Source organism: Halichoerus grypus, chromosome 1 (genome assembly GCF_964656455.1).
Source record: "Halichoerus grypus chromosome 1, mHalGry1.hap1.1, whole genome shotgun sequence".
NCBI classification, from domain to species: domain Eukaryota; kingdom Metazoa; phylum Chordata; class Mammalia; order Carnivora; family Phocidae; genus Halichoerus; species Halichoerus grypus.
In genome coordinates, this window is record NC_135712.1 from 215,305,955 (window position 1) to 215,333,818 (window position 27,864).

The window sequence follows — 27,864 nt, forward strand, 5'->3', positions numbered from 1 at the left end:
TTCAATCGGAGCTGCAGCCTTACCCCTGTAAAAAGCAGCATCCCAGGCAGCCGAAAGGACATGGAAAGTGAGGCCAAGGCTGGGGTGGTGCCAGGAAAAGGCTGTGTGACTATGCGTGGGTTGCTGGCCCTCTCTGGTCCTCTGCATCCTCGTCTGTAAGGTGGGACTCTCCATAGCCCCCTCAGGTATATCATGGGAATTCATGAACTCATGAATAAAGAATTGTCAGCGGAACATCTCTCTCTCAAATCACTTGGAGTCTTTGAAAAAGCAAACAGCCTTTTGTGTTTCCCCTTTTTTAACCCACTTTGAATGTGGCCCGCAGGTGCCTGACCCCTTCTAGCTTTGATCATGGGGACACCATTTGGGGAAGCTGGTGTGGGAAAGGGCCCCGTTGGGGCTCTCAGTGCAGTGAGAACCTTGTAAAGAGGGGCGCCTGGGTGGCTCAGTCGTTAAGCATCTGCCTTCGGCTCAGGTCATGATCCCAGGGTCCTGGGATCGAGCCCTGCATCGGGCTCCCTGCTCTGCAGGAAGCCTGCTTCTCCCTCTCCCACTCCCCCTGCTTGTGTTCCCTCTCTTGCTATGTCTCTGTCAAATAAATAAATAAGATCTTAAAAAAAAAAAAAAAAAAGAACCTTGTAAAGAGGTTGAGCCGGTTGCCCCATTGCCTATCCCCCCACCTGGGAAAGCCAAACAAAATCCCAGCCTCCCCATAAATCCCCAACAGCTGTGGATTTCAGGGAGGAGGTGGGCAGGCAGCGACCCCTTGTGTTCCCTTACCCCTGGAGGAGGCAGGCCCATCTCCCTGGAGAGACCCGGGGGGACAGGAACAGGCCAGCCCACTGACACAAGCAGGTGCCCCGGTTCACTTTTGTGGAATTGGGTTGGATTCGTGCTCCCTGCAGCCAGGCCTCTCCCCCCGGCCCCCACCGTGGGGGCAGGGAGGCAGACGGGCACATGCCCATTTTCGAGAAGTGTTAACAGGTTTACAAAGGAGGGGTGACTTGCCCACGGTCCCCTGGCTTCGCACCTGCGATGCTGCAGCCCCCCACCGCTGGGTAGCGCCGGCTCCCGGTTCTGAGGGCGGCCCAGCACCCCCGTCCCACGCCAGCCGCTGTGGTGGAAGAGAACGCGCATCCCGAGCTGGGGCAAGTCAACGTTCTCGCGGGATGGTGTGAGCTCAGGAGGGGACACCGAGGCCAGGAGACACGCAAGCGCCAGCGAGGGGTAGTCCGTGAGCAGAAGCCCAGCCGTCTGCGGGAGAGAGCGCAGGAGCTCCTGGGCGGAACTCCCCACCCGGGGGTCTCCCGTCCTCTGAGAACGGACCCCAGCGCCAGGGCTGTACCACGTGACCCCCCAGCCGCCTCTGATTGGCCCAGAGCAAGCCCATCCAGCTCCGCCTCCGGGGCTGCTGAGCGGGAGGGGTCCCAGACGGTGGTGGTCGTCTGCCCTTGTGTGGCTTCGCAGGCGTCTGCCTCCCGCGGTGCTCAGACGCATTGCAGGTGCACAGGCGCCCGGCGCGCCCAGGCCTCCTGGGAGCCTCCGTGCTAACACCGGGAAAGCCCCGCAAACCTGAGCAGGGGACGGCAATGTGTCACGCGTCACCGAAGATCCCAGATGAGGAGCTCCCTGACTCCACTCCTAGGGGTCCGAGGCCTGGGCGAGGTAGAGAGTCGAATAGTGCCTCCTCCAAACGCACATCCACCTGGAACCTCAAAATGGGACCTTATTTGGAAATAGGGTCTCTGCGGAGGTGATGAGTTGAATTCAGACGAGGTCACGCTGGATTAAGGTGGGCTCTAACTTAACGGCTGGTGTTGTTGTAAGAAGAAGATACACGGGGCGACTGAGTGGCTCAGTCGGTGAAGCACCTGACTCAGATGGGGCTCAGCTCATGATCGCGGGTCCTGGGATCGAGCCCCTCGTCAGGCTCTGCGCTCAGCACGATGTCGGCTGGAGATTCTCACCCTCAGCCCCACCCTCTGCCCCTCCCCCACGCGTACTCACTCTCTCTAAAATGAATTTTTTTTTTTAAAGATTTTATTTATTTTGACAGGGAGAGAGACACAGCGAGAGAAGGAACACAAGCAGGGGGAGTGGGAGAGGGAGAAGCAGGCTCCTGGCTGAGCAGGGAGCCTGACGCGGGGCTCGATCCCAGGACCCCGGGATCATGACCTGAGCCGAAGGCAGATGCTTAACGACTGAGCCACCCAGGTGCCCCAAATCTTTTTTTTTTAAAAAGGAGGAAAACAACAAAGAGAGAGTGGACACTGAAGGGGGTCAGCCACAGGCCGAGGGACTTCTAGAGCCCCAGGAGCTGGAAGAAGCTGGAAGGACCCTCCCCTGGAGCCTCCAGAGGGAGCGTGGCCCCGCAACACCTTGATTTCAGGCTTCTGGGTTCCAGAATTTAGGAGGATGAATTGTTTCAGGCCACCCAGTTTGTGGTACTTGGATGTGGCAGTCCCAGGAAACTCCCACAGATGTGGACCCAGATTGGCCATTGTTACGGGTTGAACTGTGGTCCCCAAAAAGATATGTGGAGATTCCAGGCCCCCATACCTGTCTGAGGACAAGGGGTCGCAGGGTTGGTTCCTGCTGAGGGAGAACCTGTCCCAGGCTCCCCCAGCTTCACGGGGCTTCTCCCTGCCTGTCTGGGCCCACGTGTCCCCTTTTTATTGTCATATTGGGTTGGAACCACTCTACGCCTTATGGTCTCACCTTACCTTGAAAAATTACTCCTTCGATGACCCTGTTTCCAAAGAAGGTCACCTCCTGGGGTCCTGGGGGCTAGGACTTCAACATATGAACAGAAGGGTACAATTCAACTTGTCACAAAACACAGAGGTACGCACACATCCATACACGCACACAGACCAGCACCCACTGCGCTCCACCTGAGGGCAGAGCCCAGGCCCTCCAAGCCCCAAACACGGAGGGACAGCCTGAAACAGGTCTGTGCCTTCCGAAGGGTCCCAGAGGGACTGAGCCTCGACTGCCCGCGGCTGTGACCAGCTCATTGACGCCTCCCTAGTGACCCCTGCGCACTTGTCTCCCTGATAAACCTTTTGCCCCCAATCTTTACATTGGGCTCAAACAGGTCACAACAGAGAGAACCCAGCCACCCTCTCTGCAAAAATGAAGAATGCCACTCACCCCTTTTTCTAAAAAAAAAAAAGTTATTTTTTTAATGTTGAAGTGTAATGAACAGATTTTTAGATGACATTAACAAATGTTTTTAAATTTTGTCTTAAATTCTAATAGAGTATTAGTATTCAGCTGGGAGAGGCAGGGAGGGCCCTTCCCTGGAGCCTGCAGAGGGGACGCCGCCCCATGAACACCGACAGCTCAGACATCTGGCCCCCAGGATGCAGGAGCACTGAGCCCCCCAGTCCGTGGTCCTAGGTGATGCCGCCAGCATCCTGCTGTAGATCCCAGCTCTGCCCCCCAGAAGGTGGGAGGAGAGACCCCTGTGGCTTCAACCCTGAGTCTGTGGTTCTTTGATGCGGCCGCCCACACAAAGGGTCCCTTTCTCAATTGGGCCTTGGTGTCTCAACTCCAGCCCCGTCCTGCATCCTTACAGGTCACCTGGGAGCTCAGGGCACACACATCCCTTCACCCGGGCCGTTTCCCCCCTTCCTGCCCTGTCGCCAGTCCGGTCCCCCCGCCCAGCCCAGGGACACCCGCTCCCCGTCCACCCCTGCAATCCGCATCCCACACGTTGACAGGTGCGTCCCCACAGCACACCCCACCCCACCTCCTCGTTCACTGCTCTAGCATCTGGGGGGGCTTCCTGGGGCCGCCTTAACCCTAACCCTCACAGCTCAGGAGGGCACAGCCCAAGAAGTGTTGCAGGGCTGGTTCCTGCTGAGGGAGAACCTGTCCCAGGCTCCCCAGCTTCACGGGGGGAGGTCACTGGTCATCTCGGCGTGCCTTGGCCTGTAGAAGCATCGGCCCCATCTTCATGGGGTTTCTGCCTGCCTGTCTGGGTCCACGTCGCCTTTTTGTAAGGACAGCTGTCATTGCTTTAGGGCCCACCCTACTCACCTTAACTAAGTACCCTTGCGACCGCCCCATTTCCAAATAATTTCCTGTCCTGACCTACTGGGCGCTAGGATGTCAACATGTGAATCTGGGGGGGGCTGGGGGGGGGACACAATGCAACCCATGCCATTTGCTTGGGGCTCGGTCTGGTTTCTCTCTGTGGATCTAGTCTCCTTCCTGTGGTGGCAAAGCGTCCCGCCCTCCCTCCCGTGTCCACGTGGGGTGTCCAGGCCGTGAGCCCTGGGGAGGCCCCTGCAGCTGGGCTTCTGTGAGGCCCTCCTGTTTCTCTTCCAGCCATGTCTACCATGCATCCTTCGGGGCAAGTGATGCTGGTTTCTCATTTTCTGTACACTTCCCTTTTTCAAGTTAAAACAGCGGAGCATAAAAAAAGCAAGCTGACTGAAAGGAAAAGCATGAAGGAGACGCACTGTGATGGCTCACAGTACACGAGGGCGACGCTGTGCGGGGCAGGGTCACAGGCAGGGGCGGCGTGGGGCTAGGGCCACAGACCCGCATGCCCCAACAGCCCCGCAGAGGCCCCGTGATGCAGGAAGGACTATGGTATTTATTTCCAGGATACTCTCCCGTAACAAAACCCACTACGAAGTAACAAAGGCGGATGCGCGTGCGGTTCTCCTACCTGGGGCCACACCCGCTCAGTCCTGCGCGCAGCAGGGGACTCGGCCCCACGGTCAGTGCAGCGCACGCCTCTCGGTCGCAGAGGCTGGCTAGGGGGCGTTCAGGGACACCCGGGAGACCCACGGCTTGAGACCCGAGGGGACCCAGGCCCAGGCGCGTCCTCAGGAACCACGGCCACCTTTGGACACCACACGGCGCCCAGCACGAGCAGCCAAAGCAAGCAAGCATGGGTGTGGAGAGCAAAGAACAGGGCTGGCTGGTCCGGGCTTCTGGAGAGGCCGGCGTCCCGCGCGGCAGTGTGTGACGCAGAGGGTCCCCGTCCTACCCCGAGACAGCCAGCCGGGAGCCGAGAGGCAGCGTTCGGGGCGCCTGGGGCGCCTGGCCAGCAAGGGCTAGGAGACGATCAGGGCTCTTCCGGCTGGTCAGCTCACAGGCGTGCTGCCGAGATCCCCGCGGAACATTCCAGTCCTTTGTCTCAGAAGGAGCTACGAGAGCCGGAGGGAGGTGACGTGTCGTTTAGATTGCTCACTAAGGCACAGGTTTGTCACATCTTAACTTCTAGAAGGCCACTCAAGAAACCCAGTCTCCTGCTTCCTGCAGCTCGAGCGAGGGCTGCGTGGGCGCAGCCGGCCCACCCACTCTGCCCGCTGCTGAGGCTTTCCCTGCGTCTGCAGAGGGGAGATCCCAAAGGGGTTCCGCCCCAGCCTTCAGATCCCCACGGCCCCCGTCCCCCCCAAAGGGGTTCCGCCCCAGCCTTCAGATCTCGACAGGGGTCCCCTCGATGTTCCCATGAAGAGAGCCATTGTGGGCAGGAAGGCCAATGGCCCCACACAGAGCCCAGGGGGCAGACGGACAGATGGACAGGGGCTCAGATCATGGTGCCCAGGCGGCTCATCGGCCTCTGGCCGACCCCGCAGGGCCGTCCACAAGAGCCCTCTGGCTGCAGGTGGACAGGGACACAAAGGACAAGAACACGGAGGACCCGGCCAAGCCCCTCCATCGCCCACGGGGACAGGAAGGAGGGGAGGAGAAGGGCTGAGGGTGACGCCCTGGCGGAGTCCCTCTCCGTGCCATCAGCTCTGGAAGGCAGGCGGCCGGCCTGCTGCCCCTTCTCCTCGGGGAGGCCTGAGGGCGGCCTGAGACCTCCAGAGGAGGGTGTGCTGTGCAGCACGGGCGCCGTCCTGCGGCAGCACAGGCTGGACGGTTTCTGGGTGGCGCGTGCAAGGACCTCACTGCCAAACACAAGACGAACACAAGCGCAGGTCCCTGAGTGCTCGCAGGCTCCACCGCCCTGGCCGGGGGAGGGGAGGGGGGCGGGCAGCAGGGCCAGCCAGCCCCTCTACGGCCACTGGCTGCCGGCTGCCGGGTAGCTGGGCACAGTAGGGTACTCGGGCAGGGTATTTCCCGAGAAGTTGTTGTACTGAGCCTCTCGGGACGGTGGGTTCCGCCAAGCGCCCGTGTTCCACTCGGTCTGAGCCTTCTGGAAGCTTCCGCCAGCCCCCCGATAGATCCTGTGCACCTGCAGGGCAGAGGAGAGAGAATCCAAACTGAGCCTGTGTGTGGCGACAAGAGACCTGCTTGTGTTTAAAGCAGGCCGTCTTGGGTGAATGACAGAAGTCACAGAAACATCCGGGCAGACATGTTAGAAAAGGCACCAAAGCCGACATGGCGGACTCAGAGGGCCCCGCCCTGATCTACGACCACGGTCCCCCCGCTGCTGACATGTGTGGCCACCAGCACTGCTTTCTGCCCCAGCTCCGGGGCCAGGCTCTTGGGCACCCACCTGACACTCGCATCCCATACGTGGCCCAGTCTCCTAGGAAGACGTCCCCAGGAAGGACTGACTCCCCACTGCACCTCGGGGAATGTGGGGCAGTGCTAGAACGCTAGAAGTTCTGGAAAACTCAGCAAGTGAAAAATGGCATTTTAACTGGACACTCTTGATGACCAGTGAAGCTGAATGCTTTCCCCGTTTCTCACAGGGATCTTTCTTCTCCTGCATGACTGTTAAATATCTGTCTCTCCGACCCCTCTCGGTGGGAGTAGGGGGTGTGCAAGAGAGAGCTCGCACGGCGGGCCTGAGACTTCCCTCCCCAGAGGGCGGCTCGCAAGGCTGGCCCTCGGCGGCGTCTGGAACCGGACTCCGGGCTCCCACCACCCTCGCTGCCGGGGGGCTCGGGTCCCTGAACCGTCTGTGCAGACACGAGGTTCGGGCTGAGCGCCTGCTCCCCTCCCGGAGTCTGGGGTCCTGGCCCAAGCTGGGCAGAGGGGCCCACGAGACCGACCCCCGCAGAGAACCGGGCACTGGGTCTCTGCCGGCCCCCTGGAGACCACACCTCACACACGCGGTCCTGTCTCATTTGGGAGGAGCTAAGCGCGTCCTGTGGGACACCCGGGGAGAGGACTCTGGAAGCTCTTGCCTGGTGTCCCCGCCCCGCCCCCCACACCTCTGCCCTGAGCTCATCTGGCTTCCTGTCCTCTCTGTATAAACCACGGCTGTGGGGTCGACCGTCTGCTGAGCCCGGGGGTCCTCCCGGCATATCCCCGCGCCTGGGCCTGGGCCCAGGGATGGACACAGGGGTCCTCCCATTGTTTAGGAAGAACACACTCTATTTGAGTCCACAAATCTTTCCTTTCTAGCCCTATAGGCATTTTCAGTTAGTATTTGCTTTCTAATTTAGAATGTTTGCTGAACAGAAGTCCCTGATTGGAAACAGTTGGCTCCTGTGTGGGCTTGATCCCGGAACCGTGTTTAGATTCATTCAGTGTGTCTCCTTTGTGGTTTCTGCAGTCCCCCCCCCGCCCCCGACTGTCCACACAGCTGAAAGCCTTTGGGGTGCACATATGGGGGGTGTGGAACAATGCTCCTGTCTTCCCACACAGCCGGGTGCAGGGTGAGAAAGCCTACATAAGCCAGGAAACGGGCTTTCAAAGCTAGAATCTCGTGGCAAAGGGCTAAAGAGATCCAGTCACAGCCCACCACACAGCCCGTGCTGGGGCCCAGTGCTGGAGTGACGCCCCGTCCCTCTGCTTTCCCGTGGGGACTCCACGCACATCCACAGGCTCTGACCAACACCTGAGGGCTGCAGGCCTGGTGTCCACCCCCAGGAGAGCCCACGGCTGCCCGCCAGCTTCTGCAGAACGAGCGTTCTGCTGCAGTCTCCAAGCACCCGGGGCCGTACTGCCCACGAGAACTTTCCATGATGGTGGAGACGGCCCACCAGCCCCACGCAGCCAGCAAATACTTGAGATGACATGGGTGTAGTGGATGCCCCTGGGTTTTCAGTTTTACTTAATTTTACTTAATGTGAATTTAACTGTACGGGGCGGCAAATGTCTAGCGGTGGCCAAATCGGGCAGCGTGGAGCACATCCGGGGCCGCATACGTGCTGGGGCCTCTGACGGGTGGTGCCCAAAGGCGGGTGTGGTCATCAGCCGCCCACACCATGCTGTTTCCCCAAGTCTGCCTGAGTAGAGGTCAGCTCGTTCCAGGACATTCAGTCTCTCGCTCCTAAAACAGGGATGAGATGAGCCCCCAGAACTCAGGGACTCAGGCGACGGGAGGCATGGGAAGATGCTGGCAGTCCCAGGACCCAGAGGCCTTACCTTTATGATCGCGATGGCCATCATGGCAGCTGACATGGAGAACATGACGGCTGGAAGCAGCATGACCACAGCAGCTCCGACACTGGTCTGGAAAAACCCAATTGCCGCCAGCCAACCACTGCAAGGGGCAAGAGAGAGCATGGGTGCCAGCACGTCGACCAAACAAGGGCCCAGCATCCTCTATATGTAAAGAGCACCAACAAATCAACAACAAAAAATAAACTATTAGCAGGAAAATGGGCAATTGGTACGAGGACTTGCAGGGGCCAGTGAACACACGAAACGATGCTCAAACCCAGCAACGAGGAAAACACGTTAGAATGGGGTCTCTGCGTTCCCCTGCCACGCAGGCGAGTGTGGGGTGTGCAAGGGGCTGAGGAGAGGAACCTGCCCTGGTGGGAGCATGTCCCTCTGCGGGGACAGCGGCAGTTATCCACAAAAAGCCCTACGTGCTCATTTCCTGCACCCAGCTCTCCTCCTTCTAAGAATTCACGCCCCAGAATTCCTTGTCTTTGTGAAAACCCGGGGGTATCCTCAGTGTTCACCAGCTGGAAAGAACACAGATGTCCGGTGTACCACAGCCACTTGACCGCATGCCGAGCAGGCGTTGAGGAAGCGAGAGGGGAAAGGAGTTAAAGAGGAGTCAGTACAGGAAGACCCCACGGGACCTGTTCTGTCCTGTACACATGTGGACGAACACCCACATTTGCCTCTTGGGGTGAGAGGTGGGAAATAAGTGTATTTTGGGGTTTTATTTTTCTGAACAGGTAATAAAAATACACAGCTCGACCTTCAGGGACTTAGAACAACGTATAGTAACTAGGAAGTTAGCACTAATTCGCTATTATTAACTAACCCACGTGCTTTATTCAGGCGTCCCGGCTGTCCCGCGGGCGTCCCTCTGTTCCAGGAGCCCGCCACGCGGCCACATCCACGGATCAGCCAGCCAGGCCCCCGTTCACCCGGGCTGTTCCAGCCCCCACGGCCACACACGCACTGCCACCCAGAGCCCCGCAGGAGCGTCAACCCCGAGAAGCAGAAGGTTGCGTCCAGCCGCCCCCATGGGAGCCCTGCCACGCCCCACGCCGGAGCCGTGATGCACCTGCGGCCGCCCAGTTCACACGAGGCCAAGCCCTGTGTCTCTGGAGGCTGCCTGTGCTTGCGTGCAAGCGTCTGTTCCCGCCTTGGGTAGCAGGCCAAGTACTGGGGTGCACTCAGCACGCATGGGTTTCCTGTAAGCATCTTCCAGAGACCCTGCCACACTCCAAACAGAAGGGAAGCTGCGTGTCCTCCCCACCCAAGTGCATACGTGGGGACAGCCAAAGAGCCCCTGGGCCGCAGCCTCATTCTGTGCTGGGCGCTGGGGACGGACCACCACCTGATCCCACTCAGCCTGGGGGTGCTGGGAAAGCCACCGGGGGGGCCTCAACTGGGTCAGGGAGTCGGTGTGAGGTACAGCCAGGCAGCCGGAGGGCCCAGGCGGGTGCTGGGTGGTCGGAGGCTCCCAGGAGGGCAGAAGCACTGGCTGTGTGTGTGGGGGGGGTGTCACTTTGGGGACTAGGGTCCTCCCAACAGGTCTGGGGCACTGGAGAAGGGCCAGGCGGGCGGAGGCCCCAGCCTGAGCTCTGTGGCCTCTGGGGAAGTAAAGGCACGCACAGGCAGGAATGCGGGACAGGGAGCCTGCTCCACAGCACCCGCCTCCCCGCAGGACCAGGGGCGAGAAACATCTCAGGTACGACCCTGGGCGACAGCGCTCGCGCTCTGGCCCCCGCCAGCTACACCTGGGTGAGCGACGGAGGCTGCTGCATGCCATCTGCACCAGAAGAGGCCAAGGCGTCCGCGGCGGGGAGCAGGGAGGATGCAGAGAGGCGAGGAGATGGAGGGCAGGGCTCAGGGAGGGGATGAGGGGCGCCAGGGGCTCCCCCAGAGCTGCTCAGGCCGGAGCTCGTGGGGCTGGAACCAGGGAGAGGACAACAGGGCGTGTGAAAAGACGGAGCGGAGACGCGAGATCTGGGGAGTCTGGCAACTGGTCAGGCCAGCGGCCGCGTCCCTCAGCAACCCCGCAGCTAGCGCAAACGCGACACGCGGAGACACGTGTCACAGCCAAGGCGCTAACAGGAGCGCCTCGCGCAGACCCCCCCCGGGCCCATGGGCATGGACGGGAGCACACAGTGCGTCCCCCAGACCCCCCCGGGCCCATGGGCATGGACGGGAGCACAGAGTGCGTCCCCCAGACCCCCCCGGGCCCATGGGCATGGACGGGAGCACACAGTGCATCCCCCAGACCTCCCCAGGCCCATGGGCATGGACGGGAGCACACAGCGCACGTCCCCCAGACCCCCCGGGCCCATGGGCATGGACGGGAGCACACAGCGCGTCCCCCAGGCCCCCCCGGGCCCATGGGCATGGACGGGAGCACACAGTGCGTCCCCCAGACCCCCCCGGGCCCATGGGCATGGACGGGAGCACACAGCGCACGTCCCCCAGACTCCCCGGGCCCATGGGCATGGACGGGAGCACACAGCGCACGTCCCCCAGACCCCCCGGGCCCATGGGCATGGACGGGAGCACAGCGCGCGTCCCCTAGACGCCCCCGGGCCCATCGGATTGGATGGGAGCACAGCACATCCCCCGTGGACAGGAGCGAGGCGCCCACACGCGCTGCCCCGGGGACGGACCCCAGGCCCACGACGCTCAGGGAGGGAACCAGACACGGAAGGCCACACGGGGTGTGAGTCCACGTGGGTGACACGTCCAGAACAGCCTCATCCATGGACGGGAAGGGGGCTCGTGGGGGCCGGGGGCTGGGAGGGGGGTAAATGGTGAGTGACGGCTGATGGGGGCAAGGTACTTTGGGGTTGACAGAACATTCTTGAACTAAATAGAAACGATGGTTGCAGAACCTCGTGGATGCACTAAAACCACCGAGCTGTTCACCGTTAAGAGCAAATTTCTGGTCTGTGCTGTGTAGCTCGCTAAAACCATTATTCTAAAAACCAAACGGCAGGGAAGTGCAGGACGTTGAAGCCTCCCTCCTATAAATCAACTAGAAAGAAGGGAGGGGCGCAAAGACTGGGGAGAGCCTGAGAGAGAAACGGACCCGCAGAAGCGTGCACACCCCATCGGGACATACTGCCAAAGCAAAACGTAGTTCAATGCCATGAGGAATCCTGAACAGAAGGACATTCATGGAAACACGGGGGCTCCAAGGACAGCCAGCCGCCAGGACAGCAGCGCCAGGGCCGCACTGAGCTCCGGGAGCGGCAAAGACATCAGATGCCAGCGGGTGTGACCACCGCACTCTGTCCTGTCTCTGCACCTTCCTGAAAACCCCGAAGTGGCCCGACATGAAAACCCTATTACGGGGCGCCTGGCTGGCTCAGTCACTCCCCGTCTCCAGGTACACAGCACCGGGTCTCCCTCCTACCGTCTCCCCGCTGTGGGGGGAGGTCGGCACCCTCACCCCGGCCTCACCCCAGGGCTCGGCCCAGGCCCCAGAGCCTCCTGCTCTCTGCCCCTCCCTCCGAGGTCCTGCCCTGGAGGCTCCAGGAGCAGTCTGAGGGTTGGGGGCCGGAGAGTCAGGAGGAGGGGTGGAAGCAGCTCAGGGGTCCCCTCTGCCCCAAGGAGCACTGCAACCGAACTGGGCACACTCCAAGTCACCGAATCTACGGGGGACACGCATGCCTGGAGCGTGAACCAGAGACCCCACAGGAAACGGGGTGTCAGAGCATACGACTCTCCTGTACCAGCCGCTCTTCTTCCAGCTTCCTCTGCTCCTCTGGGGACAGCCTTTCTTGACCTCTGCCAGGAGACTGCCAAGAGAACGCAGCCGCCGCCCCCGGAGGGGACCGTCCACAGCCTGCGCGTCGTGAGCGCCGTCATAAACCCACTCACAAAACACATCGCTTAAAAATAAATAAGTAGATGGTAATTTAAAGAGTTTCTCTTTCTAACTTTTTAAATTTTCAAGTAGGCTCCACACCCCACGTGGGGCTGGAACTCACAACCTTGAGAGTTAAGAGTCGCACGCTCCACCGACGGAGGTGGCCAGGCGCCCCTAAAAAGCCCACTTAAAAAGCCACAATTTAAGCGAGAGGGGGGTGTGAAGGAATCGAGGGTGGTTTCTCGGGCGTGAAGAGTAGTGTGGTCTCATGCACTCGGGCGCCCCGGGAGCATCCCCTCTGAGGATGAGCCTGACGCCCCGTGGAAACAGTACTGGTGGCTGCTGGGCGCAGAGACCGGCCGGGCCGCAGCTGCAGCCCACCCGCCCCCTGGCGGTGGGCCATGAGCCTGCCGCCCACCAAGGGCCAGCAGGGCGGGAAGACCCTGGGCTGGGCTTCCAAAGGGAATGTGGTTGGCAGGCCGGCTCCTCGGGGTCCCCACTCCCTGCACCGAGCCCTGGGGAGGCCAAGGGGCTCGGAACCAGTGGGGCCTCCCCGGACCCTCGCCCACTGGCCCCGCCCCACCTGTGCGGGCCAGTACCTAGCGAAAGAATGAGAGCGATGACAAGCTTTTTACGAGAGCAGATGGGGCTACAGCCCGCAGAGGGAAACTTGTCACGGCCCCGAGGAGGGGGTGACCCTGGGTTCCCGGGGGGCCCGGCATCCTCACGAGGTGCTGTGTTCTCCTCCTCCTGATTTTTCAGGAGAGAAAAACCTTTCAGAGCAGTTCTTTGCCCAAGCTCACCAGCTGGTTGGTCACCTGTCCCCTGCCCTGTTTGGCCAGCATTCCAGCAAGAAGGAAAACTCCTGAAGTCCCCCTTCTGCAAGCCGACCCCCGAAGAAGGTGCACACCACCCCTGTCCAGTGTGGAAACCAGGGTGGGGTGGCACTGGGCAGAAAAGAGCTCGCACGGCAGGCCTGAGACTTCCCTCCCCAGAGGGCGGCTCGCAAGGCTGGCCCTCGGCGGCGTCTGGAACCGGACTCCGGGCTCCCACCACCCTCGCTGCCGGGGGGCTCGGGTCCCTGAACCGTCTGTGCAGACACGAGGTTCGGGCTGAGCGCCTGCTCCCCTCCTGGAGTCTGGGGTCCTGGCCCAAGCTGGGCAGAGGGGCCCGCGAGACCGACCCCCGCAGAGAACCAGGTGCTGGGTCTCTGCCGGCCCCCTGGAGACCACACCTCACACACGCGGTCCTGTCTCGTTTGGGGGGAGCTAAGCGCGTCCTGTGGGACACCCCGGGAGAGGACTCTGGAAGCTCTTGCCTGGTGTCCCCGCCCCGCCCCCCACACCTCTGCCCTGAGCTCATCTGGCTTCCTGTCCTCTCTGTATAAACCACGGCCGTGGGGTCGACCGTCTGCTGAGCCTGGGGGTCCTCCCGGCACATCCCCGCGCCTGGGACCCCAAGACAGCCCTTCACTGGCCCTCCAGACCCAGATTTGGGAGGGCATCAGCCAAGAAGAAACCCAATACCGAGGGTCCACGCAGACCTCATCTGCTCACTGGGCAGGAAGGAAGCAACAGGGGAAGGCTGTGCTAGAAGCAATCCCAGGGGAGAGCAGGAAGTGACTCGTAAACTTTGAAAAGGGGACAGAAGACACAGAAGAGGACAGACAACAGGAAGAAGCCGAGGGGCAGGCTCAGGATGCCATGAACACCCTAAGGGATGGCAAACGAGAGGCCGCACAGGGCACACCTGAGCAGAGACAGGACTCCAGAGCACGGACAAGGCCGAGCACGCGCATGCACAGCCTCACGTGTCGCCCACAGGATACTCGACACCAAAGACGTGACCCACGGCAGCCAGCAGCCCCACGGGCACCCACATTCTCGTCCCGGGACCTGGTACGTGTCCGCAGAGGGAAACTTGTCACGGCCCCGAGGAGGGGGTGACCCTGGGTTCCCGGGGGGCCCGGCATCCTCACGAGGTCCTCAGGAGAGGGAGGCAGAGGGTGGGAGTCCCAGAGATGGGCAGACCCCGCGCTGCTGGGGGTGAGGATGGGGGGGGGCCGTGGGCCAGGAAGAGGCCGGAGCCGGGTCTCCCGGGGGCCCTGGGGGGACCAGCCCTGCCCGCGCTGGGGTTTGGTTCCATGAGGCCCGTGTCAGACTCCTGACCCCAAAAGTGTGAAGTAACTGTTTAAATCGCTAAGCTTGTTGTAATCTGTGACAGCAACCACAGGACTAGGTATAAAACCTTAAAAGCAAACAGAAAACCGGCTCTCCCTCGATGGCGGTGTCCCAGGAGGCCATCCCGGGGAGGCCCTTGTGCTGTCCACTGAGCTGCTCCTCCCAGACACCCCCCAGGCCCACCTCCCAGCCTTCCAGGTGCCCATGAGTGCATCCCGGGCAGGACCCTCAGGGGCAGGCCCCGGGTGCGCGTGAGCAGCAGACCCCAGCCCCGTGGGTGCCGCCCCGAGAGCTCACGCACGAGGGCACACGCGCCTTCTCTTACGCCCTGGGAGACTCGGGCTCTGCTGTCCCACAGTGAACGCGCGTCATACCCCTGCGCTGCAGCCTGGGCTCCCGGGGGCCTGGCTCACCATGCACCCCATCCCGTGAAGCCGATCGCTTGGATGACCGTCAAGACAAACTGGGCTCCAAAGATGAAGAAGAACGCCATGAAGTTGAAGGAGCTGTCGGCTCTAGAGAGAGAGAGAACAGCTGTCACGGCAGCCCGCGTGCAGCAGGACCAGCGGGGACGGGGCTCCCGCCCTCCCCAGAGGCGCCAACCCGAACGCGCCATCCCACGCTGCTCAGCCTGGGCCTGGGCTCTACGGGGCCACCACACGGCTTCTCTGGGAAACACTGCGCCAACAGCTTCCTGGCTGCAAAGGGGTCTGAGAGATCTCAGTGCGAGCGACGACGCTCACATGGGTGCTGGAGGTTAACCCAGGGGACGGCGTGTCGCAGATTTAAGGGGCTCTGCATGCTCCCCGGAGGACGGGGGGCAGCCGCCGAGGGGCCGCGGCGCAGGCCACCGAAGCAGGACGGGGCCTGCAGGACCCTGAGCCCTGAGGGCAGCGGGAGGAGGCAGGGCACTCGCAGGCCGTCAGCAGGCCCCGCGCGTTCCTGAGCGAGGCAGCCGGAGCCAGCCCAGAACCTGGAGGAACGGCCTGTCTAGTTCCAGCACACACGTGGGTTTCTAGGTCTTGTCTCCAAGGAGGGCCTCAGGGACGCTGTCTGATGGACTCTGAGAGCCCGGGATTCGGGAACCATCTAGGGGCAAACACGGCAGCTCCTGAGTAACAGGGGGCCCGCTGGGGGCGAGTGTCCACAGACAGGAGCATCCCGCGGCCGTGAGCAGGAGCGAGGCACCCACACGCGCGGCCCCGGGGACGGACCCCGAGCCCACGACACTCAGGGAGGGAGCCAGACACAGAAGGCCACGCGGGGTGTGAGTCCACGTGGGTGACACGTCCAGAACAGGCTCATCCACGGACGGGAAGGGGGCTCGTGGGGGCGGGGGCTGGGGAGTGACAGCTGACGGGGACGGGGTTGCCTTGGGGGTGATGGAATGTTCTGGAACTACACAGAAGTGATGGTTCCACAACCCCTTGAAGACACCAGAAACGCTGCTTCGAGTAGGTGAGCGGACAGATGAGTTAGTTATTAAAAGAACAGGCCCTCGTTGGCCGTGGTCTGCAGCCCCTGGATATAAGCTGTCCCCAAACCCAACAGAACGGTTCTGGGCACGTGCGCAAGACGCCAGGCCGGCGAGGGCGCAGGCCCCGAGCGCGCGGTCAGGCGTCTGGCTCCTGCCGGTGCTGAACCCCAGACGCTCCCCGAGGCCCCCTCAGAGATGCAGCCCGCCCCACGCCCCAACTTACCGGAAGGCCTTGTACACAGGCCGGAACCAGCACACGTAGCCACAGGGGGAGAAGAGCAGCAGCCAGACCAAGGCCAGGCCAACGTTGGCCCCCGAGCCACCACCGATCCACCAGGCCAGGCAGGCGACAAGGTTGACCCCCAGGGTGGCACAGTAGACTGGAGAGGGGGGCGAGGAGGGTGAGCGGGGACGGAGGGCGGCAGGCCAGGACCCCTCCCACCCGCCGGGGGAGCCGGGCCGAGGCTCTGGTCAGCATGGGAGTCACGCAGCCAGAGGAGGACTCGGGACATCACTGTGTTAGAAAGGCGAGGTTCAGCCCAAAATTCGGGCAAACTTTGTGGTGTGGGCTGTCCCGGGCCGGGGTCTGAGGGGTGCACAGGGAGGCCCCGCCCCCGCCCCAGGGCTCACACAGCCACAGCCGGTAGATTCTCTTCACCAGAAGCTGGTGCTCGATGGGGATCTCGTCGGAGATGTTCTGGTAGAAACAGGGCTTCAGGGGGATAAACTTGGGCAGTGGCGGGAAGTTGTTCTCCTTTTCTGCAAGGACAGAAAACACCAGGGAACGAAACCAGGCGGGGAGCCTCAGTGACAGCCCCAAACACGTCCCCATCCCTGTCCTCAACCTGCGGACATGTCCCCTCACGCAACAGAGGGGACCTTGTCAGGGCCCCCGAGGAGAGGGTGACCCTGGGTTCCCCAAGGGCCCGGCGTCCTCATGAGGTCCTCACGAGAGGGAGGCAGAGGGTGGGAGTCCCAGAGATGGGCAGACCCCGCGCTGCTGGTGGTGAGGATGGAGGGGGGGGCCGCGGGCCAGGAAAAGGCCGGAGCTGGGTCTCCCGGGGGCCCCGGCGGGGGGGGGGGGACCAACCCTGCCTGCGCCTGAGTTTTAGGACTTCTGACTTCACGACATGAAATGATAAATGTGGTTTATTTTTTTTTTTTAAGATTTTATTTATTTATTTGAGAGAGAGACAGCATGAGCAGGGAGAGGGAGATGGGGGAAGGGGGAGAACAGAGAGAAGCAGGCTCCCCACTGAGCAGACGCGGGGCTCGATCCCAGGACCCCGGGATCATGACCTGAGTGGAAGGCAGACACTTCACCGACTGAGCCACCCAGGCGCCCCAGAAAAAAGTGGTTTAAATCACTCCGCCGTGGTGATTCCTGAGAGCAGACAGAGAAGACACGCAGACTCGGTGGCAGAGCCAAATACCGTTAACACCTGACTCCAGAGAAGATTCTGGCACTCTGAATGCATGAGCTTCCTGGGGCAGCTCTGACAAATGACCACCAGCCAGGGGGTTCCAACCACAGGACTTTATGCTCCCCGGTCCCAGAGCCCAGAAGTCTGAGGTCGAGGTGGGGCAGGGCCACGCTCCCTTGGAGGCTCCAGGGGACGGTCCCTCCTGGCTCTCCCAGCTCCTGGGGGCTCCAGGCGTCCCTCGGCATGCAGCCGCATCACTCCATGCCTGCCTCGGTGGTCACGCGGCCACCTCCCCTGTGCGTCTTTATGAGAACACCTGTCATTGGATTATGGCTACCCTCCTTCAGCGTGAGCTCCTCTTTACTAACATACACGCAACGATTCTGCTTCCCAATAAAACCCCACTTCACAGGTACGGGGTGAGGATTAAACACGTCTTTTGGGGACAGGCCTTAGCCTGCAGCACAGTATGGTTAGTGATACCCCTCAGCCTTTCAACATCCCCTATGGCAGGACACGTCTCCTGAGCACCTCGGAGGGCCAGACTGTGAACAAAAGACGGGGGGGCCGCCCTCCTGGCCAGGGGGAGACCAACAATAATCACAATGAATGAGCAAGTGTGGCGTGCTGGAAAATGCTGCGTCTGTGTTGGAAGGGGGCACCAGGGATGTGTGTGCTGGGGGGTTGCTTAGCTGTGCTCTAAGAGGAGGGCAGGGGCGCCCGGGGGGCTCAGTCGGTTAAGCGTCTGACCCTTGATCTCAGCTCAGCTCTTGATCTCACGGTCGTGAGTTCAAGCCCTGCATTGGGCTCCATGCCGCGTGTGAAGCTTGCTTAAAAAGAGTTGTCAGGGGGCGCCTGGGTGGCTCAGATGGTTAAGCGTCTGCCTTCAGCTCAGGTCATGATCCCGGGGTCCTGGGATCGAGCCCCACATCGAGCCCCACATTGGGCTCCTGGCTCAGCGGGGAGCCTGCTTCTCCCTCTCCCTCTGCCTCTCTCCCTGCTCATGTTCTCTCTATCTCTGTGTCTCAAACGAATAAATAAAAAGTTTAAAAAAAAAAAAAAAAAAAGAGTCGTCAGGTTAGCCCCCTCACTGCAAGAGTTGGTATTTAAACAAACACTCCAGGGGCGCCTGGGTGGCTCAGTCGGTTAGGCGGCTGCCTTCGGCTCGGGTCATGATCCCAGGGTCCTGGGATCGAGCCCCGCATCGGGCTCCCTGCTCAGCGGGGAGCCTGCTTCTCCCTGTCTCTCTGCCTGCCTCTCTGCATACTTGTTCTCTCTATCTCTCTGTCAAACAAATAAAATCTTTAAAAAAAATAAAAAATAAAAAATAAAAAAATAAACAAACACTCCAGAAAGCAAAGGAAACAGGCCAGTGCGTTCTGGCCTCGGTCTGAGTGCCAGCTGATCGAGAGGCAGTGGGAAGATCAGGGCCGGAGGGGTGGACAGGCGGAGGCAGACCACACCTTACTGGCCACGGAGAGGCCACAGGCATTTACCACGTGACACAGGAAGCCACAGCGTGTCCCAAGCCCGAGCAGAGAGGGGAGTCGATCCCACTCTGAGCTTGCCGGCTCTGAGCCCCTGCAATCAGACGTGGGAGGAGGGCCTCCCTGGCACGGACTCACAGCCTCCATGCCACGGTCACCAGTCACTACCCTTCAAGGCTCCTGTCCAAGGCCCCAACGAGGACCCCACCTGGCCCCACGGCCCCCGGCACCCCTCTCCTCCCGACATCTGACCCCCACCCCTCCTGCAGCCCACAGCAAGAACAGGGCGATGCTTCCAGCGGTCAGGCAGCTAGCACACGCTGTGACACGGAGGTGGGAACCCCACCCCCAAGTCACACACCCTCTGAAACCCTGCTTTCTCGGCAGGTAAGAAGCCCCGGGGCAACATTCTGTGCACACTTAGAACTTGGGCACCCGGAGCCCCACCCCACCCCCCACCTGAGTACCCGGGCAGATGCTGGGACGGCAGGGGTGGAGAGGCGTGGGGCGACCGTGAGCGGACGGTGTGCACTCCTGGCGCCTCACCGTGGCTTTGGGGCCCCAGGGCCGCCCTCACTTTACCTGCACACTCCATCCCTCCTTCCGAGCAGGACGAGGTGGGCACACCGTGAGAGAGTGAGAGTGTCATCTGACGCGTGTAGGTATGACCCCAGACGCCCACACCTCACACGTTACGTTGACGTCCACGACCAAGTGGGCCCCAAGGCAGAAAGCCTGGCCAGGCCGACAAGTGCCATGGAAACGGGAATCTATCGCTCGTCTGGCTCAGAGCGAGGAAGTGACCCCAGCACCCTCCATGCAAGGAGGAGAATGGTGTGTGCCCCCCCCGGGGGGGGCATTAGGGTGGGTCTGGCCACTAGGGGACACTTCCCAGAGGATCCCCCGCTGCAGGGCCTCTGGGGGACACTCACCGGACATTTCCGCTGTGACAACTGGGCGGGGCAGAAGCCTACGGCCACCTGGAGGGGAAACAGCCATAGTCAGGAGGTCCCCGAAGCCGCCGGGGGACCCCGACCCCAGCTGCGTGCTCAGCAGCAACCGCACCTAGAGGCCTCCCCTTCAGAGCCCCCCGGGCCGCGTCTGTGCTGGAAGGAGAGGGGTCGGGCTGCTGCCCCAAACACACCCGGCCGGAACCGAAACGTTCCTGGGACCCCGTGGGCCCACCCCGCCTCCTCGTCCCCAACCCCCCCAAACTTCCTCTTTATCCACGAACAGCTGCACGCACCTCCTCAGGGCCACTGAGAACGGGGTTCGCGCTCACTGCTGTGAACATTACACAAGTCACACGGCCTCTCTGGTCTGCACTTCTGTCCCTGCGAGGCTGACAGGGCTGACAACCTCACCACAACCCAAGTGGGGCAGCTAGGGACGCACCTGGCACCCAGTGCCCTTCCTACACGGAACCAGGTGAGCTGGCGTCACGGAGGAGCCCCGGCGAGCAGGCTGCCCCCGACGCGTACACCTGCGGGGACTCTGCCGGCTCCCTCAGGGCCCTGTGCTGGGCACTGCCGTCTCCGGGACATAAGCCGGGCTCATGTGGCCACGACCGCCTCACTGGGATGGGAGCCCATGGACGACTTCCTCACCCAGTCTACGTGACGAGGTTCCAGTGACACTAGCTCCCAGGGTCCACGCCCCCCTCCCCAGGAGACCCTCTCTGGCCCGGCCCAGTCCTCTGTGCCCACACGCCTGGTGGGCTCACAGCCACCCCACTGCCCATCCACGGCACTGGCCTGTGGGCAGACCCCCTCCCCCGCCCTGTGCCTGTGGGCTGGCGTGGGCCGGGAGAAGACCCCTAGGGCTCAAGGGGAGGCTCAGAGCAGGGATGAACTGGGCCCCACAGTGGCCCCATGATCCAAAAATGCACATTTGCCAGACAAACCCACGTTGGTTCTAGTGCTGACGGCTCTGCAGCTGACCCCCGCCCCACCGCCCTCCATGAAGAACGGGAAATGGGACGACAGCCGAAGAAGCCTTTCGGGGAGCTGACTCCAGGCTGGCAGGTGTGCCTCTGTGTAAATACGCACTGGCCAGCCACACCCTTCCAGACCCAGGACACAGGCCGGGAGGCGCCCGGGGGGGGGCACTCTTCCCCCACTTGGCTCAGAAGCTCCCCTTCCCGTGCACAAACCCCAAACCTTGGCAGAAGTGGTCACCCAACCCAGGTACCCTCGGCCACCATGGTCCCCTGCCACTGTCAACAGACGCCAACCTGGTTTGGGGCTGTTTATTTTCACAGACAGAGCCGTCTCCTGACACCCGGGACGAGGGGGATTCTGTCCCGGCAGACCCTCGGGCTTGGGGCAAAAGGTGGCTGGAGAAGTCCGAGTGCCCAGCCCCCCGCCCAGGCTGGACCCCACGAAGCTCAAGCCCAGGGAAAAAGCTCAGACGGGGCAGAAACGCGTCCCCACACACCAGTGGGAACAGCGTGGGGTCCGGCTTCGGGGTGGAGACGCGCGTCGTCCTTAACACTGACCCGCAGGATCACGGCCGCCTGGGCGACAGTGAGAGAGGCGGCGGCCTGCCGGGGGGCCTGAGGGGAGGCTGAGCCGCTGGCGGCAGAGAAGCTCCAGAAGGCAGCGGGCACGGCCGCCTACGAGCCAGGGTCCAGCCGGCGGCACTGGGCCTCCAGGACCCCACGGAACACCTGGAAGCGGTGGTTGAGATCAGGCCGGGCGTGGATGCGGAAGCGGGTACCCAGGGCGCCGTCGGGCGAGGGCGCCCCATAGAAGACACGCTGCACGCGGGAGTGCACCAAGGCCATGGCACACATGGCACAGGGCTCGCGGGTGACGTAGAGGTCGTAGCCAGTGCACACGTAGGGCAGGCTGTCCGCATGCACGTCCCCGTCCTCGTCCAGCTTGCGCACAGAGCCCACGCGGACGCCCAGGGGGGCGAGGGCTGGGGCGAAGGAGCAGGCAGGGTAGGCATCGAGGTCATAGGCGCCACGGCCCTGGCCCCGGGCCACCAGGTCGATGCACACCATGGTGGCGTGCAGCAGCGGGCTGGCCGCGCTGCTGCAGTCGTGGCCGGTGGCCAGCACGCGGCCGGAGGACGGGTCCACCACCACAGCCCCCACGGCCCTCAGGCCCCTCGCAGCCGCCTGCCGCGCGGCCCACACAGCCCGCTCCATGTGGGCCTGCATCGCCGTCTGCTCCTGCGCGGAGAACAGCCGCCCGGCCAAGGCACGAGTCACCTGCCTATCCTCGTGGAAGGACGTGGGCCAGTGGGCGCGCGCCTCCTCGAACTGGCCTCTGGTCAGGGGTGGCCGGGCTGGCACAGGCACCAGGAAGGGCTGCCCCAGGCCCCGGGGGTCCACGGCTGGCTGCGGGAGGAGCTCAGCGAGCGATCGGGCCCCCGCGGCCGGCCCCGCCAGGCACAGCAGCAGCTCCAGCGCGTGCGGCCGGCTGGCATCGCGGCTGGGCCGCACCCTCTTGAGGTGAGGCTGGGCGCGCAGCGGGTGGACGGCCGACACCTCCTGGAGGAGGCGTGAGGTCTGGCGCTTGTCGAGGATGGGTGCGGCGTAGGCCAGCACCAGCTCCACGTCCTTGGACTGCTGCTCGGACAGGACCGGGAGGGCTTGCCACGGCTCGGGCTCTTGCTCGGGGCTCCGGGTCTTCTCGTCCCCACGCTGCTCCATGAGGCCCGGGGCGGGGTCCTTCCTCGGCACGGCTCCGACTGTGGGAGACAGAGATCGGAGCAGAGCATCATCCGTCAGGTGCAGAAGGCCCGGGTGAGCCGGAGGAGTCCGTCCCAGGTCCCAGGAGCGTGCGGCATCTGAAGGCTCGTCCGAGAGCTCGGCCCACAGAGAACGCATCACTGGCCATGCTCGCGCTCAGATCCTGCCAACTCTTGGTTTGCAGAACTTAAACCGTCACTGACAATTTTGTCCCCCGTGACACGTGTCACCGTGAACACGCACACCGGGTCTCGGAGACTCAGTGAGAAAAAACACGAACGGTCTCGTCAACTGTCTTCACGTTGGCCGTGTGCTCAGGTGACAACACTAATTTCACCTGTTTCTTTGTGCACTTTTTGGAACGGTGGCTTCTAGAACATTTCACGTTATGTCCGTACCTCGCATTGTGTCCCTGCCGGTCAGGACCGGCTCGGATAACGTCAGACCTCAATTACTGGTCATCTCGACGTGACTCTGGAGGATCCTTGTTGCCACTGTGTGCCCAGACCACACGGCCTGCTGGCGTCCTGGAGTGGACCGCCCCCCTCCCCGCCCCTCCCCGTGAACCGGGAAAGGCTGCAATTGTCTGACAACTGTGGGCTTCTACCTTTCACGACACGCCTCCCAGCACGCTCCTCTGCTGCACAGAACCGCGGGCATTCATCAGCCAGGCCCGCTGGAGGGCACGGGACATCCTCGCCCACCGCGCTATGTCCTGAGCTCATGATACAGTCTGGTAAGCACGCAGAACCAGGGCTGCTGGTGGCAGCCATGAAGACTGGAAGGCATAGAGGGCCCCTGGTGCCCGGAGGGCCCACCGGAGGGTCCATGGTGCCGACTCTGAATCTGCTCCCAGCACACACCATGCCCAGGACCCCACAGCCCGCATGGGCCGCAGAAGCTCCCAGTCTCCACGGCAAAATACACGTCTCACTTGCTCCTCCAAAAGTACAACTCTGTCCGATGAAAACAAAACAGGTGACAAGTAAAGGAGCCTGCCACTGGGACACTGCTGGCCGGGGTGCCGGCTCCTAGGTGGGGTGGGTAAAAACCCCAGCAGTCACCGTCCAGCCAGCGGCTGCTCCACTCCACACCCAGCCACGAGCCCAGGAGCACGGAGAACACACGTCCACAAAGAAGCCTGCACACGCCTGCTCACGGCAGAGCGTCCACAGCAGCCAGAAGGTGTGCACACGGCCCGAGTGTCCTTCGATGGATGAACAAATACACACACGGTCCCCCACACGCAGGCATGTTACTCGGCTGTGAACAGGAGCAAGGCGCCCACGCACGCGGCCCCGGGGATGGACCCTGAGCCCACGACGCTCAGGGAGGGAACCAGACACAGAAGGCCACACGGGGTGTGAGTCCATGTGGGTGACACGTCCAGAACGGGCTCATCCGCGGACAGGAAGGGGGCTCCTGGGGGCCAGGGGAAGGGGGACTGGGTGTGACTACTAATGGGGACGGGGCTTTTTTGGGGGGCGGGTGGAATGTTCTGGAATAAGACTGTGATGACAGTTCCACAACCCCACAAATGTCCTAAAAACCATAGATCTGTCCGTTTTTAATGGGTGAACTGCCCCTCAGTGAAGCTGCTAAAAAAAGCGGGGAGAAGTAAGGACGTGGGGAGGGGTAAGGACACGGGGCAGTTGCCAGGTCAGCAGCCTCCAAACAAGGCCCAATGCCTCAGATGACAGCTGCTGGTACCGTAGCCGCCACGTGTCCTCCCAATGACCCAGGAGGGAGCTTGGGGAACTGTCCCCTTTCTACAAGACAAGATGAGGCTCTGTGAGCCGGAAGGACGTGCCTGGAGCCACAAGGCAGGGAAGGCGACTCAGGATCTGACCAGGCAGACATTCAACCGCTCTCGGACTGCCTCCCGAGCCCACTCCACAGATACGGAGGACAGCTTCCGCAGACGGGGTCCCGCCTGAGCTCCCAGGCCCAGCGTCCGGAGGGGAGAGCCAGCCCAGTGGCAAACAGCGTCCACAGACCAGTGTTCTGTTTCAACACGCCAGGGATGTGGAGTGGGCCGGGAGCCACGGGGCACCTGGGCTCCTCTCTTGTCCGCTGCCGCAGATCGAGCCCCAGCCTCCGGCACCTGGCCGCCTCCACACTCCCCGCACACACCCTTGGCTGTTCTTGCCAGCGCAGTCCCGTCCCTGGACCCCCGGGGCAGACACAGCCTGCTCAGAACAGCCCGTTCACCTGCGCCGTCGCAGCACCTGTCTCTGGCACTGGAGTCCTGGGCCGGGAGCAGGGGGCCCTCACCTGCATGGGAGCCCCACAGGGTGTGGTGGGCCAGAGACAGGACCCTAACACAAGTCCCCTGGGCAGCTCAGGGCCCCCCGCGGCCCCCTCCGCAATCGGGGTACTCTGGAACCCTGGCGCTGGGAGGAAGCCGGAAATGGCACCGATTCAGGCAGTGCAGTCGCCCTGCAAGGCAACACCCCGTAAACTCACGCAGGCCCCGTCTCACCAGGGGACTAGGCAGGCCGGCCAGAGCCTGGGTGTGAGCCCACCCTGAGCGTCCCCCTCCGAGAAGTGGGAACCCAACACCACCACGCAGGGCAGTCCGAGCCAGGGAGGGACGCAATCCACACGGGGCCCCACACGAGGCCCCCGGCCCGGCGACGCCCTGCGGGGGGCGGGCAGCGCCCCGGAGGGCTCCTCGGAGGCAGCGACTCGCAGCGCGCCCTGGAAGGCCGGCAGCCTGAGCAGGACAGCCAGCGCCGGAGCCCCGGGCCGCCCGCAGCGCGCCGGGGGCTGGTTCCAGGGCGCGGCCATCTGAGCCCCTAACGAGCTCCCCCCTTGCTCATACGGACTTCTCCTACGGCGGGGCGTCCTGCCACGCGCCCGGCCGTGCACGAAAGTTCCAGAATGTCGGGCATGCGGGGTGCGGGAGGGAACCCCCTCTGCCCGGAGCCACGACAAGAGAAGACCCCGAGCACTCACACTGCCGGTAAGCGCCGGGAGAGGCTCACGTCTACCGACGTGGAAGACGCCTGCGGGGCGGGACGCCAGTAAACGCGCGGCCCGGAGGCAGGGGGCTGGCCGCGATGACCCCAAGCACGCGCGCGGGGGGAGGGGGCGAGCGGAGCAGCTGGACGCACGGGGCCTCCACCCCCGGCCGCAGGGGCGCGCGCACGCGCACAAGGTCTACGGGCGCGGGCAGCAGCGGCCCGCGGCCCGGCCGCCCCGCGCGCACGCGCACGCGCACAGGCGCCGATGCCCCCGGCTGCCTCCTCGCGCCCGGCGCGGCCGGCGTCCCCCGCCAGCAGAGATACGAGCCCCCGCCCGTCACCACCCCGGCTCGCCGTCCGTGGGAGCCCGGGTCGCGAGAGCCGAGCCCCCGGGGCCCCGCGCTTACCTGACGAACCGCAAGCGAGCGCAGCGCCTCACAAGTCTTAGCAACCGACCGCCTGCCCCGCCTCCGCGCGCGCCGCGGGGCACGACGGGAGCGTAGTTCCAGGGGCGGGGTCGGCGGGGAACAGGGGCGGGGCCGGAACTACAATCCCCACAAGGCTGCGCGCCGGGCCACGGAGTGCCGCCCATCTCCCGAGCGCGGCTCGGGAGAGCGGCTGGAGCGCCGGGAGCGCCGAGTTGAGGGTTTGAGGTCCGGAGAAGAGGACCCTGGGGGCTGTTGGGGAAATCCGACTAGAGAGACTGAGGCAGAAGCGTACACGACACCCTGCAGCGCTCCCCGAGCCCAGTTTGCTGCTGCCACGTGGCTCCATTGGGGCCGCCCGCCGAGACCTGCGTGGTCAGGTTCTCATACTGGTCAAGGACTGGGCGATTCTTGGCCTCAGTTTTCCCATCTGTACAGTAGGCGAAGGTCCCGGGACCTCTTGACTCTTTAAGGCAAAACATGCTAATTTTATGAGCAACTCCAGGGATTCATTCTGGTCAAACAGATTTATTAACCCAAGGGTTCTTTACATTGGGCAACGTCTGGGGACATTTGTGGTTGTTGTGACCCGGGGGCGGGGGGGGTGCACTTGGCATCAAATGGCATCAAAACCTGGAGGCCAGGGATGTCATTCAGCACCCCGCGGTGCACAGGACAGCCCCAACACAACCAACCCCAAGCGTACACAGCGCACAGGTTGGAAGATCCCGGTTTGACCCCATTGCTGAGTAAGGAGAAAAATTCAGATCTAAAAGGGCCCGGAGGGGCGCCTGGGTGGCTCAGTCATTAAGTGTCTGCCTTCGGCTCAGGTCATGATCCCAGGATCCTGGGATCGAGCCCCGCATCGGGCTCCCTGCTCGGCGGGAAGCCTGCTTCTCCCTCTCCCACTCCCTCTGCTTGTGTTCCCTCTCTTGCTGTGTCTCTCTCCGTCAAATAAATAAAAATAAAATCTTAAAAAAATAAAAATAAAATAAAAGGGACCTGAAGGGGGAAATTCCATGTTTCCATTGTCTCCCTGTTTCCTTCCTGCAGGAACCAAGGAATTCCCCCTGAAGATCTGTCAAATGTCTATCCTGGGAGGGGGCGGCTGGAGGGGAGAACCCTCCTCCCCGGGGTTCCTGCTGCCCCCAGGCTCCTCAACCCTGCAGGGCCCTAAGAATCCATCCTGGTGGATTCCCTTCCTTTGCAAAGCATCGCCTCAAGTCCCCATTTATTCCTGGGAAAACAACACTCCAGGAAACAATTTTGCTTGCCCCTGGTCACCTTCCTTTTTTTCTTCCAAATAAAGTCAGATTAAAGTGTGCTTTTGTTTTCTTCTTTACACATCTCTCCAGCCCTGGCTGTGCCACTCAAGCTAGCCTAGAGCGCCTGTTTTGCTGACTTTTTTTTAAATTCCAAGGTGTTTGATTGGCATGTTGTTAAAAGCAAAGACTCAATTTTCTTCATGTAAAAAAAATGAATCTCTTCAATGTATTTTTCTGCTTTTTTTTTTTAAGATTTTATTTACTTATTTTGACAGAGAGAGACACAGCGAGAGAGGGAACACAAGCAGGGGGAGTGGGAGAGGGAGAAGCAGGCTTCCCGCCGAGCACGGAGCCCAATGTGGGGCTCGATCCCAGGACCCTGGGATCATGACCTGAGCCAAAGGCAGACGCTTAACGACTGAGCCACCCAGGCGCCCTGCCTATTTTTTTTTAAGTTCACATGGGGATGTGAAGTGGTGCAGTCACTATGGAAAACAGTTTAGGGGCGCCTGGGTGGCTCAGTCGTTAAGCGTCTGCCTTCGGCTCAGGTCATGATCCCGGGGTCCTGGGATCGAGCCCCGCATCGGGCTCCCTGCTCGGCGGGAAGCCTGCTTCTCCCTCTCCCACTCCCCCTGCTTGTGTTCCCTCTCTCACTGTGTCTCTCTCTGTCAAATAAATAAATAAAATCTTAAAAAAAAAAAGAAAAAAGAAAACAGTTTAGCAGATCTTCCAAAAGAACTGCCCTATGACCCGGCGATTCTAAGTCTAGAT

The 27,864-nt window shown here is 62.1% G+C and overlaps 2 protein-coding genes and 1 long non-coding RNA gene across 10 annotated transcripts; 1 reads left to right on the forward strand and 2 right to left on the reverse strand.

Moving 5' to 3' along the window:
• Positions 1-2,043: 2,043 nt before the first annotated feature.
• Positions 2,044-25,898, reverse strand: SCAMP4 (secretory carrier membrane protein 4). Of its 8 annotated transcripts, XR_013442342.1 has the most exons (9): positions 25,811-25,898; positions 19,670-19,717; positions 16,457-16,585; positions 16,050-16,206; positions 14,763-14,864; positions 8,287-8,404; positions 4,682-6,199; positions 2,724-2,793; positions 2,044-2,563 (listed from the first exon to the last, which is right to left on the reverse strand). XR_013442342.1 is itself a non-coding variant. In XM_036069982.2 (7 exons), the coding sequence occupies exons 2-7, from the start codon at positions 19,674-19,676 to the stop codon at positions 6,020-6,022; spliced, it is 693 nt and encodes a 230-aa protein (XP_035925875.1). In that variant the 5' UTR covers positions 19,677-19,717; positions 25,811-25,898; the 3' UTR covers positions 4,587-6,019. The 8 variants fall into 8 exon arrangements, 5 of the variants coding, with proteins under 5 accessions (XP_035925875.1, XP_035925876.1, XP_077914162.1 ...); XR_013442339.1 differs by having other exon boundaries at positions 2,044-2,793; XR_013442340.1 differs by lacking the exons at positions 2,044-2,563; positions 2,724-2,793 and having other exon boundaries at positions 4,587-5,385; positions 5,435-6,199.
• Positions 19,670-24,900, reverse strand: ADAT3 (adenosine deaminase tRNA specific 3). The gene is given in 3 exon segments (XM_078058004.1): positions 19,670-19,717; positions 21,235-22,431; positions 22,434-24,900. Coding segments are annotated over 2 exon segments (1,116 nt in total). The 5' UTR covers positions 22,470-24,900; the 3' UTR covers positions 19,670-19,717; positions 21,235-21,351.
• On the forward strand, positions 25,340-27,151 carry LOC118521431 (uncharacterized). The gene is made up of 2 exons (XR_004910137.2): positions 25,340-25,402; positions 26,882-27,151. It is a non-coding gene; the product is annotated as an uncharacterized LOC118521431 (long non-coding RNA).
• Positions 27,152-27,864: the final 713 nt, after the last annotated feature.

Coding starts and splice junctions, on each gene's coding strand:
- SCAMP4 (XM_036069982.2), bottom strand. Junction 14,865..16,049: donor CCTGTGTACAAGGCCTTCCG/GTAAGTTGGGGC, acceptor CTCTCTCTCTAG/AGCCGACAGCTCCTTCAACT. Junction 8,405..14,762: donor TTCACGGGATGGGGTGCATG/GTGAGCCAGGCC, acceptor TGCCCCTTGCAG/TGGTTGGCTGGCGGCAATTG.